This window comes from Vanacampus margaritifer, chromosome 2 (assembly GCF_051991255.1).
Source record: "Vanacampus margaritifer isolate UIUO_Vmar chromosome 2, RoL_Vmar_1.0, whole genome shotgun sequence".
NCBI classification, from domain to species: Eukaryota; Metazoa; Chordata; class Actinopteri; order Syngnathiformes; family Syngnathidae; genus Vanacampus; species Vanacampus margaritifer.
The window spans coordinates 41529710-41542010 of record NC_135433.1 but is presented as its reverse complement, the minus strand read 5'-3'; the positions used below and the strand labels follow the sequence as shown (position 1 = coordinate 41542010).

The window sequence follows — 12301 nt, the reverse complement described above, 5'->3', positions numbered from 1 at the left end:
AACCTTAACCAAGATTTGAAACTATAATCGTGTTTTAAAATCCTAATTTGAATCCCTAACTCAAGGTTTGAAACCGCAATTTGCAATCCTAACACTCACTTGAAACTCCAGTTTCAAATCCTCACATTTGATTGAAGCCCTAAATATTTTTAAACCCTAACATTAATTTGAAAACCCTCACACGAGTTTGAAACTACAATTTGCAATGATAACAGTTTAAACCCTTATTTCAAACTCTAACCCGAGTTGCAAACCCTAATTTGCAATCCCACATTTCTAAGTAGTTTGAAAACCGTCTTGAGAACCCCATGTCCTGCTTTTACGATGACATCACTGACGACGTTTTGAGGTTACGAACGGAACATCAGTAACTACTAATTTCCGCTTTTTCATATACATGGCATAGCAATGTTTCTCGTACAAAAAAAAAAATACCGACTGTAATCGTGATTTTACGAACGTTTTAGGGTAGCGATTTACTTACAGATTCAACGCCTAGCCAAGTCAAGATCAATTTAGCCACTTGACTGAGGAGGATTAAAACGTGGTGCGGACCATATTAGGAATATCCGGCGTGACGTAACCAAAATGTAAAATACTGTATAACAAAATGGATTCCGATGACTAAGACTGTTTTGTTTTTTTTGGTATTACAATTTTGGTTAAAAAACAACAACAAAACAAAAACAAAACAAAAGACAATCTAAAAAGACGGCTCTCCCGAGGGTGTGTTCGTTTGTGGGAGGGGCCGCCCGACCGGTCCCCCTGGCCGTTTCCAGTCAGTGAATGGAGCGCACCCAGGTGCAACAACAGGTAGTGGTAGAGCCAGCGACGCCAATTTAACTTGAGGCGTCTTCTTTTTTCTTATTTCCTTTTTTTCTTGTTTGGAGGCGGAAGCTCGTTGGTTCGCGCGACGAACGTGCGGCAATGAGCAGCCAAGCAGAAGCAGAAACAACAGTAGCAGCAGCAGCAACACAAGTCGTGTTGTGATTTCGTGGTTGTTTGTGACGGGATTTTCCCACTTTTGGAAATTGGGACTGCTTGGGGCCAAAATTCATTTCGAGTGGACGTGGACGAAGACAAGGACAAGGACGTGGACGTGGAAGTGGAAGTGGGGAAGTTATGTAAGCCTCCAAGGTAAGACATTAAAAAAAAAAAAGGCTGAACGCGTGCTGCTTGCTCGGCTTTCTTAACATGCAACACGCTTCTTACATTCTGCTTCAGATTCATATAATATAGTTAAAAATGTGGTTTGTGTATGTATGTATGTTTTTTATATATATATATGTATGTATGTATGTATGTATGTATGTATGTGTGTGTACTGTTTCTATGCATGTGTGTGTGACTACTGGTATGACTGGTATGTATTTATTCTTCATGTATTTGTAATTTTATTCATATTTTTATAATGACTTCTCTTAGATTATACACAGTATATGTTAAAATGTCTTAAATTTATTTTCTTCACTGTTTTTGGATTATTTATTGATTAAATTTTTTTTCTATGTAGTTTTTTTTAATGTGTGTGTTTATTTTTAATTATGAATAGTTATTTATATTTGTGCATTTGTTTATTTTTATTTTGTTTCAATTATTTCATTACATATTTTTATTTTGTGTAATTCACACACTGGTTATTGTTTCTGCATAACTTATTCCTAATGAATATTTTCTGTTCCTTTTTAGATAAAAAAAAAAATCATTATTTTGCTTTTTATATAGTTTCATTTTATCTATCATTTTATATATCTTTTTTAAATATGTATATCGGTTATTAATAAATCTTGGATTCATTTTTTATTTCTATTTAGAGATTTTTGCTATAAATTATTATTTTTTATTCACATAGTAAGAAAAAATTTATTTATTTATTTACAAATTTTAAAAAATTGATTTCCAATTTAACAAAGACCCACCCAGCTGTCTTGAGTTGTGGTTGCATAATGCAAGACAAGCAGCAATAGCATTGCTGATGCCCGCACAATAATAACGCCTCCGGCCTATTCTTATGTAACTTGCTTATCATACTCTTCCACTAAAAATAAAGAGTGGAGTGTGATGTTAGCAGGAGATTCCCCATTGTGATTCAAAGAAGGGTGACTAGTATCCTCAACTCATCTGTAATTGTAATGTGAAGTCATTTTCCTTCTTCTTGTGGCAGCTGATTTGAGATCGTTTCCCGAAGGAGGTGATGGAGGTTCTTCGCAAGTCGTCAGCGTTCGCTGCCGAGGTCCTGGAGGTGTTTGACCGATCCTTGAGTGACAAACAGCTGGTGTCGCAGGCCAAGGCCTTGTGTCGGGACTTCATCCTGTCTCGACTCAACCAGAATGGGCTGACGTGGTCCAAAAGCGAACTCAACCTGTCGCCTTGTAGTGCCGCCCTGGCCGAGGTCTCTTTTGTGCTCCTCTGCCTGGGTAAGACCACGAGACGATCCGTGACGCTCTTGCTACCAAATTTTGCAAATTGGTCACTGTGACTCATTCAAGAATTTATCTCAGATGGAAAGATAGGTAGCTTTAGAAATAGTATCTCCTGATGACTCAAGTTGAGGAGTCAGAATCCCGAGGAAAGGAATAAAGAAAATATATTCACTTGAAAATTGATATTGTCATTCTCATAATAGTCAGACTTTAACCTGGAGGAAATGTACAACACCTCATATTGAAAATGAGTCTCTTTTTTTTTTTTTTTTAAAGGAGTCTTTTTTTTCCCCCTTAAAAATGGAAGACTTTATTCTTGTGTTATTCAGACTTTAAAATACTTTAAATCTTGAAGAAAAATCACTAATAAAATCTTGATAATATAGCAACTTTATAATCTAAGAAATATATATTTTTAATTATGTCGAAAATGTAACACTTTTCTTTTAAAAATGACATTGGACACCAGCTATTCGCAGGGGAAAACAATAATATGAAAAACAGGAATTGGTTTAAAAAAAAATCTGCGACTAGGTGAAACCACTGGCGAGCATGTGTGGGTCCATTGTATACAGTTTTTTTTTTCCCCTTTAGAATTTTAGTCTAAAAATTATGCAGCATTTCATCTAGAAAAAAAAAATCTCAAAATGTAGCACTTTATATCTAGTATACATTAAATCTTAAATGACTTTCCCCCTCTATTATGACTAAGCTAAAGATCTACAACTCTTTTTTTCTTCTTGGAAATCACTTAAACACCCCCCCCCCCCCCCAATCACCAAAAAACCTTCTTCTAACTGTGATATAGTGGGGGATATGCACAAAAATCAATATTTTCTGCATGCGTCATTAGTGACATGTTTGCAATGAGCAGATGTTTTTTGCATGTTGCCTAGGTGACGAGCTGGAGCGCATCCTTCCCAGCCTGTACAGGAACGTGGCTCGCCAGCTCAACATTTCCGTTGCCTTGGAGACCATGGTTTCCGATGCCTTCATCGGCGTCGCCACCGAGATCTTCTCTACAGGTACACCAACCAGTATGATGTCAATACTTGTGGACAGCAACTTTTGTTCTTGTAATGTTGTGACGTAATCTAAAAAATTCAATATCATTTTCATGTTACAAATTTTATCTTGAAAATACTTAATATTTTTCTCTTGAAGATGTATACCTCCCCCCAAAAAATGCTACTTTAGTTCTTATTCTATTATGACTTTAATCTTGAAAAATATCTAACTTTTCATATGACAACAAAATCCAACTTTATTCTCAGAATATTACAACTTCAATTCGACTTTATTCACAATTTTTTAAAAGTTTAATCTTGAAAAGAGATGTGTTTTTTATTTAAAGAAATATCCAGATTTATTTTCATATTACAACTTAAGCCTCTGAAACTTTTTTTTTTTAACTCTCTGAAAATGAAAGTGAATAATGATGAAACTTAGCTTTATTCCAATGCTAATTGCTGCGGAACGGAAACAGATAGAAATATAATTTTTTTCCTGATGAAAGAAGAGACTAATCTTTCTTTTGGTAGGTTCCATGTTTTTATAGCAATAGAACACAATATTCTGTGGGCCTTGCAAAATTGGTCAAAATCCAGTAAAACCGCCGTGAGCGAAGGGGGTTGCTTCAGTGAAAATGGCTGGGAGTCCGTCCGTCCGTCTTCTTCCGCTTATCCGGGGTCGGGTCGCGGGGGCAGCAGCTTTAGCAGGGAAGCCCAGACTTCCCTCTCCCCAGCCACTTCAGCCAGCTCATCCGACGGGACCCCAAGGCGTTCCCAGGACAGCCGAGAGACATAGAGCCGAAAGGCAAAGCTCTCGATTTACCGGTCGATCTACGTTCCTACCCTCACCTATGGTCACGAGCTGTGGGTCGTGACCGAAAGAATAAGATCCCGGATACAAGCGGCCGAAATGAGTTTCCTCCGCAGGGTAGCCGGGCTCTCCCTTAGAGATAGGGTGAGAAGCTCGGTCATCCGAGAGGGACTCAGCGTCGAGTCGCTGCTCCTCCACGTTGAGAGGAACCAGTTGAGGTGGCTCGGGCATCTGGTTCGGATGCCTCCTGGACGCCTCCCTGGGGAGGTGTTCCGGGCATGTCCTACCGGCAGGAAAATGGCTGGGAGTGAGTGAGTTAAAAAAATAAATAAAAATAATGTTTTAAAAAGCTTCAAAATATACCGCATAGTTACATAATCCACATTTGTTTGATCTTAAAAAAAGGACTTACTTGACAAAATGTATTTGCAACGAGCATTCATCTAATATTTAGAAAAGTTTGTTTATGTGCATGTGTGTTTTGAGAGCGCACGTCTTGTCTTGACGTGTTGAGCCCAACCCACATTGGACGCATTGAATGCCTTCGGGCATTGGCCTAAAAAATGCACTTTTTGAAAAGGCCGCACCCCTTCAAGTGTAATCCAGTGCACCTAATCGACGTCTATGTTTTGTACAAAACAAACAGCAACTAGATCAGTAAATGCAAAGGGTGAGGATTTGGGAGGAAAATTTGCATGCAATATGATATGATTGTCTTATGTGACATAATTGTCATCTTTATGAAACCTTGAGAACACATGTTGAAAGCCAAATGAAAAAAATCAATTGTACTGTAGTTGCAATCTTATAACAATAAGTCTTATATTATGAAATGAAAGGGTATTTATTTGTTTTAACATTACAATAAAGTCGTATATTATAAAAAGTATTTTTTTTATTTTAATTAAAATCAGAATTTACAACAGTTATATTGTACATTTTCGAGTGTAAATTTGCAATATTACAAGAATAAAGTGAGATAATTTTAAAGAACAATTTATATTATTTTAGATTAAACATGTGTATGTTTAAGAATGAAGTTATAATACTGTAAGAATAAATTGCATTTATTAATTTTTTTTATGCAATAAAGGTGTACATTTTCAAGATTAAAGCCAAGTCATGTACTCTTGGGGAAATAACATTGTATATTTTATAGACTAAAAGCCATAAAACTACAAAGATATATATTATTTAATATTTCTTTCTCTTTTCTTTTTCAAATGCCATTAGCCAAGATTTTTTGGAGGGGTTTTCAAGATTAGACATTTTTAGTTTAAAAACATTACATCAATAAAGTTGTATATAAAAAAGGTATATGTATGTATGTGTGTGTGTATATATATATATGTATGTATGTATGTATGTATGTATATATATATTTTTTTAATATACAACTTTATTGATGAAATATTCTGATTTTAAGCAAAAAATTGTCTAAAGATTAGTGTTGCATATTTTCAACAATAAAGTGAAGTCATATTCCAAGAATAAAGACAGATTTTCTTTTTTTACACGTATATATTTTCAAGACAAAAGTAAAATTTTCAATATTTGCCTTTTTTTTTAAATTCAAATTTTACAAGAATAAAGTCATATATTAAAGAAATAAATGTGTGTGTTTTGTTAGATTATAGTAGTAACATTGCGAGAAAAGGGATTTTATTTTAAATATATGTTTATCAGAAAATAAGTTAAGTTTTAAGATTAATGCCATTTTTTTAGATTAAAATTTAATTATTACAAGAATAAAGTTGTACATTTTCCAAAAATAATTATGTATATTTTTGAGAAAGTGGGCTGTTTTCAAGGTCAAAATCATACTTTGCAAAAATAAATTAGTGTTTTCTATAAAGAGACTTTTTTTGTGTGTGGTAGAAATCAGAACATTATAAAACGAAAACATAGGACTAAAGTCACATATCGACAACATTTTCCAGATTAAAAATCCTTTTCTTTTGAAGTTATATTTTAAAAAAAAATTATGATAATAAACTCATATATTTTTAGGATTAAGCTATTTTGTTTTTAAATTAGCTTTAATCCAGTTATAGTGTACATTTATTTGTATTTTTTAGTGCGCCTAAATGCTCCGAATCATAATAACACCATTTTGTACTTAATGGTGGCGTTATATTTTTGTCCCATTTGAATCATGGCAACCAGACATAATTGTCTTAAGTTATAAAACCACACGTGATTTTACATATTTTGTTTTGTGATCCAGTAAAAGCATCCCGGCTCCCGGTGTATTGACCTTGTCCGTTTGCCAGGAAACTTTTTAAATACATCTGCGCTTCTTTGCCTTTTTGGGAGGTGAACTCAGGCATGTGCACATTTTGGGAGGATTGGATTCCTCCAATAAACTTGCTGAACTTCTGCGAGTCTTTGAGATCTGGATAAAAATAGAAGAAGAAAAAAATACTCATAAGCTTGATTTGTTCTGGGTTAGTTTCATAACATTTTGTCTAGCTTGTCACGAGTTTGAGCTCCATAAAGGGATGATCGTGTTCTCCAAAGTACATCGATTAGTTTCACTGACTGCAAGTGTACTAGTCAAGTTAAGTCTTCTTTATTCAGATAGCGCTTTCAAACAGACTTAGCTGCCACAAAGCCCTTCACAGAAAACACAAGATAAAACTAGCTACGTCAGTTAAAGTGTACTGTTCAGGTCAGGGCCAGAACATTTGGAGATGAGTTAATTAATTAATTAATAAATAAATAAGCTAAAATATGTTACTAATAAAAAAGAAATGTATTAATATTTTTTAATTTGATCAAAGATGAACCAATTGTAGGATAATAATGATGAATGTTATTTTGTTTATTGTATAATTAATTCCATTACAGTACAGTTTATTAACCAATTATTGAATCAAATAAATTCTTAATTTGGTATGTGTACAGTAATTGTTTAGCTTTGGGTTATTCATTATAATTTGTCAACCAATTAATTAACTCATTCACTGCCATTGATGGCCATAGACGTCAACAATTCCTGTGAACTATTTCTATTAGTTTTAACATTTTTTCATTTTATTTCATTTTTTATGAAAACCTAAACCTATAATTTTTTTAATTGTACATTTATAACATATAAAATTTGCGATTAATTGTGAGTCAACTATTGAAGTCATGCGATTAATTCCGATTAAAAAAATTTAATCGTCTAATGCCCCTAATATTTTATTATTTATTTTTAATTAGGGGCGTCAGGCGATTACAGTTTTTAATTGTAATTAATCCCATGACTTCACTAGTTAACGAACGATTAATCATACATTTTATATATTTTCTAAATGTACAATATTTTTTTCTAGGTTTGCATACTCTTGTTAACAAAAGTGGAAAAAAATGTTAAACTAATAGAAAAAGTTAAAAAGATTTTTTGACATCTAAGGAATTAATAGAATAAAGTCATTAAATAAGTTACAATATTTATTTTACTTAATTGAATAAAAACAACAGTAACACATACCATATTTTTAGTAACCACATTGAGGACAAACAATGGTGAACTTAATGTAACAAATATATAAATATACTGTATATTTATTTGTATAACTATGAATAAAATCATTTTTAAAAAATGTGTATATAAATTTATAATTTAAAAAAGTTTTAAAATATTTTCTGTGTATTACTATAAATAAGCAAATATCAAATGAGATAAATGAGTACAAACGGCTAAAAATGAATGGATAGATTGTAATTCACTCATTTTAGACAAAGCCAAATGCATAACAGGACTCTTGTAAAGAAGGAGGTACAGTATATTCCAAAACCAGCCTGCGGTTTCCTGCCTGGGCCGTTCCCTGTGGCAATCTCCTTTCCGCCTGGCTAGCTTTATCCGCGACAATCTCCTCGCTATTCTCGGCCGGCCTCTGTGAGCTCTGACACTTTCTGCGGACGCTTATCTCGTTTAAGCTCGCCTCGGGCTCAGGGCGCCGTCCCGTTTAAAGATAGCCCTTGTGGGTCAGCATCAGGAGATGATGATGCAAGCGCACCCTGAAGGAGGAGGTTGATGTCATTATTGTCGTCTCTGTGGCTGCTAACAATAACTAGCTAACTGCATCTGCAAATTATTATTATTAGCAGGATTTTGTTTACTTTCTGTATATTGGAATCAACTCAGTTTTTTCTATACCATGTTTTACTGATATCAGTCTAAGGGCAATCTCTTATCAGCTCCAATGTGTGGACATGTTGTACAGTATAATTACTAGAACAAAGTCCAATGTGGGACTGCAACCTACCAAGCACTCATGACCATCTTCGTGTATGTGCATATGCATGTATACTGCCGCCTGGTGGCCAAGGCGTGTGTGAAATCAAGAAGGCCAAACTTTTTTATTATTTACATTCTATTAATTGAGGTTATTTCATTTTTTTTATATATAGAGTACAATTTCATACACACACACACATATGTGTGTGTATATATAAATATATTGTTTTTTAAAAAACAGATTTACTCTATATCTGTCTGTTTAGCGTAATGCTAACAAACAATGCAAAACACCGTAGACAGGCTAACAAATATGGCAGCATTATAACACTTTTAAGCAATGGATTTTTGGAGTAACACATGTAGACGGATAATATATATAGTACTCACAAGAATATGTTCTTTATCCTCTGTGAAGAATGACACATTTGCTGCCATCAGGTAGACGCTACAGAGTTCCACTGGCCCGGAAAAACATTTAGGTACAAAAAATCCTTCATCCCCTCTGCAATAGATAGCTTTTAATAATGCAAAATAAACTGCGCTATGTTTTATTCATGTTTTATTGGTTGTTTTTATCTGTTGTAATGTGTTTCTTAATGTGTGGGATGTTTTTAATGTTTGCATGTGAGTTTTCTATCTATCTATCTATCTATCTATCTATCTATCTATCTATCTATCTATCTATCTATCTATCTATCATTTGTTATTCCTGTTATGCTTTATATAGTGTGATTACACATTGTTAAAAAACAATACATGCATATATTCTTTATCCTCTGCTAAGAACGACTAATATCACTGCAACTTACTGAGTGCCTGTTTCCATGTATAGCCATATGTCTGTATTATACTGCCCCCAAGTGGTTAAGGTGTGCACACCAGAAGGAGCAGCTCACGCTCCATTGGCCTAAAGGGTTGAAAAAATGCGTCAAAAGCTGTAGAATTTTTTTACGTTCCATATAATGATGTCATCACAGACCATGTCTTTTTAGGAAGTAAAACATGAATTTTGAACTAAACTAAATTCACAAAATGCAAATAATCATCATAGAGCCCAGAAGTAAACTGTGTTTTGACTTGCTCTTGAGACCGAGCAGACATTGAAGTGTGTTTTTGGCGCTGCAGGCATCACGTGGGGCAAGGTGGTGTCCATGTACGCGGTGGCCGGCGCCCTGGCCGTGGACTGCGTGAGGCAAGGACACGCCGACACGGTTCACATCATCGTGGACAGTCTGGGCCAGTTTGTCCGCAAGTACCTCGTTCAGTGGCTTAAAAGACGTGGAGGATGGGTAAGTCGACGGCGACGCTGGTTTACTATCACACCTTGATACGTTTATTCTACATTTTTCCATATTGTATTTTCCGGACTATAAATCGCTCCGGATTATAAATTGCACTAGGCCAAAAAGTCTCACTGAAGTATAAGTCACATTAAGTATTTATAGTATATTATAGTATAAATCTAGATTGCCCTCTTGTGGCTGTCTGTGAAATTATTATTACCCCTGGTATAATTTGTTCATGTATAAATTTCACTTCGCAGTAGAAGTCGCAGGAACAGCCAACCTATAAAAAAACTGTGCGACATGTCTGGAAAATTTGGTATATACAATTACAACAGTATGTTTTCATATAGTAGTATGCCCTTTAGTGATGCAACAATAAATTGGCTTTTTCAAAGTGTACATCTACCTCGATGACAGATAAATGATTATAATGTAATGCAGTTAAAAATATTTAATGTGTGTTAGAAGGAGCTGGTGAATGCATGATGAATTAAATAAAGTAAATTATATGCGTATGCACTGACAAATTTAATTTGTAAAGAATATTTGGATACATTAATAACTGCACTTTTCCCCAAATATTGCAACAAGTCAAATTAAATAAAATAATTGTAATGTTGGTACGAACATTAATTGGTAGGGGTGGGAATCTTTGAATGTCTCACGATTCGATTTGATTTTTGGGTCTGTGATTCGATTCAGAATCGATTTCCGCTTAAGAACGATTTTTGCTTCAAAATGATTTGATTGACAATGATTTTTGCTTCAATCTATAGATGTGCTAGGAATTGTAATGATCTACTTCAGTCTGACTCGCTAATGCTAATTAGCGCGCTACTCGCGGCACTTTTATCCCTCAAAAGAACGGCTCCACACTGCAAAAAAACAACTTTTGTTGGAATAATTTGATCGGGACTTTTTCCTTCTACTCTAATGTGGCTACAACCTAACGGTGTATTAGACCGCGTGAAACCACACTGCCCCTACGTGGCCAAATTGGGTACAACATGATCAGCGCTCCAAATAAAGGCACACACAGACAAAGGCAAGACAGTATAAAATAATTTCAATAAAATCGATTTTGGGACATTTAAAATCGATTCTGAATCGTACTAAATGAGAATCGATTTTTTTTTTTTTTTGGGGCACACCCCTAGTAATTGGTGTTTATGAATAAAAAATGGTTATAAGATGAAGCGCATTAACACGTGTAAGCAAAAAAAAAAAAAAAATCACCCTTTTCATAGTACTAACTTGTAATTGACATTTTAACATCCAGTCTTGTTGCCATACATTTCATTTTTATGTAGCCTGTAACACAAGATATTACAGTTATAAAAGTCAGTAGAATTAGTAGTAGTTATCCAAATAATGACCCAACTTCAGTATCACTGTAGAAGTTTTTGTTTGCACGTCTTATTCTTTAAAATTATATATATATATGATGATATGGGTACTACTCAAAAGATATATGTTATGCTGGTGAAGTGATATCAATGTCATAGTATCGGAGCATGTGGATGAGTACATATACTCAGTATTGGCACAATTACTGGAATCTGTGCATCACTCTTCTGAATTCAGCGATCTGTTTTTTAAGCATTGATTGTCACATCTGAATTTCAGGTCTTTTTTTCCAACCTGTCATGTTCTAGAAGTCCTCCCGTTTTTGAATTTAGAATCTACACTGAAATGTGTACTTTTCCTAAAAGTCTCTCTTGTGCCCCCTACAGATGGAACTGACCCACTGCGTAGTGAAGAAGGACCTCTTCCCCGAACACCGCTGGCTGTCCTCCGCCCTGGATTCCTTGCGATATTTCCTCACGTCTATGTACGTTTACATCATGAAGGAAGCGTGAGCGCCGCCCGAATCCTTGATCCCGTACTCGCGGGGACCCGTCACACTTCTCGCTCGAGCCCGCCGGGCTGAAGCTGGGAGGCCATCGACCAATGTTTCCTCAGTTTGGTTGTCTTTTGTCACACGGGATTGGGCTTCATCCAGAGTCTAGTGCAGGTGAGGAGGGGGCAAAGAGAAGTGCAATATGATGACGACTCGCTCCCGTGCAAACATTTTGGGTCCTTTTCGATCAAAAGTGCGGATTTCACGTTCACTACGAATGCTGGGTTGCTTTTTTGGGGGCCGAAGAGGACTTCATGCAGGCCCACACGTTCATGTTTTCCTTACTTTTAAGCGTGTACATACTGTAGATTATTTATGATTTTATTTTTGAAACTATTAAAACCATTGCAGTATAAAAGAAAGCGGGTGCAAGAGAATCTCTTCTGAATGATTGCGGGACATGCTTGGTGGGTTTTTTGCTCTTTTGACATGTTAATTTATGTGCGTAATGGTTTTTCTGCAATAAATGACACAATCTTGCAAATGATTTGTTTAGTTTTGTCATTTCCATAAAGAAAATCAGATGAAAGAAAACCCTGAAAGTATTTTGGTTCCACGTTCCATCCAAATCTCAAAGTGCTCCTTTTTTTTTATGACGTGACAAGAAAACCACTGAAAATAAGAGTAGACTCTTTCGCTA

At 35.1% G+C, this 12301-nt stretch overlaps 1 protein-coding gene across 1 annotated transcript; it reads left to right on the top strand.

Annotated features, from left to right (window-relative positions):
• The first annotated feature begins 769 nt into the window (after positions 1 to 769).
• On the top strand, positions 770 to 12145 carry bokb (BCL2 family apoptosis regulator BOK b). Its single transcript, XM_077559854.1, has 5 exons — positions 770 to 1137; positions 2165 to 2417; positions 3320 to 3448; positions 9601 to 9764; positions 11495 to 12145. The coding sequence occupies exons 2-5, from the start codon at positions 2195 to 2197 to the stop codon at positions 11618 to 11620; spliced, it is 642 nt and encodes a 213-aa protein (XP_077415980.1). The 5' UTR covers positions 770 to 1137; positions 2165 to 2194; the 3' UTR covers positions 11621 to 12145.
• The last annotated feature ends 156 nt before the right edge of the window (positions 12146 to 12301 follow it).

Excerpts from the sequence above, each read along its gene's own strand:
- bokb (XM_077559854.1), top strand. The coding sequence starts at position 2,195 with ATGGAGGTTCTTCGCAAGTCGTCAGCGTTCGCTGCCGAGGTCCTGGAG. Across the intron at positions 3,449-9,600 it reads CACCGAGATCTTCTCTACAG|GCATCACGTGGGGCAAGGTG; the intron begins GTACACCAACCA and ends TTGGCGCTGCAG. Across the intron at positions 9,765-11,494 it reads TTAAAAGACGTGGAGGATGG|ATGGAACTGACCCACTGCGT; the intron begins GTAAGTCGACGG and ends TGCCCCCTACAG.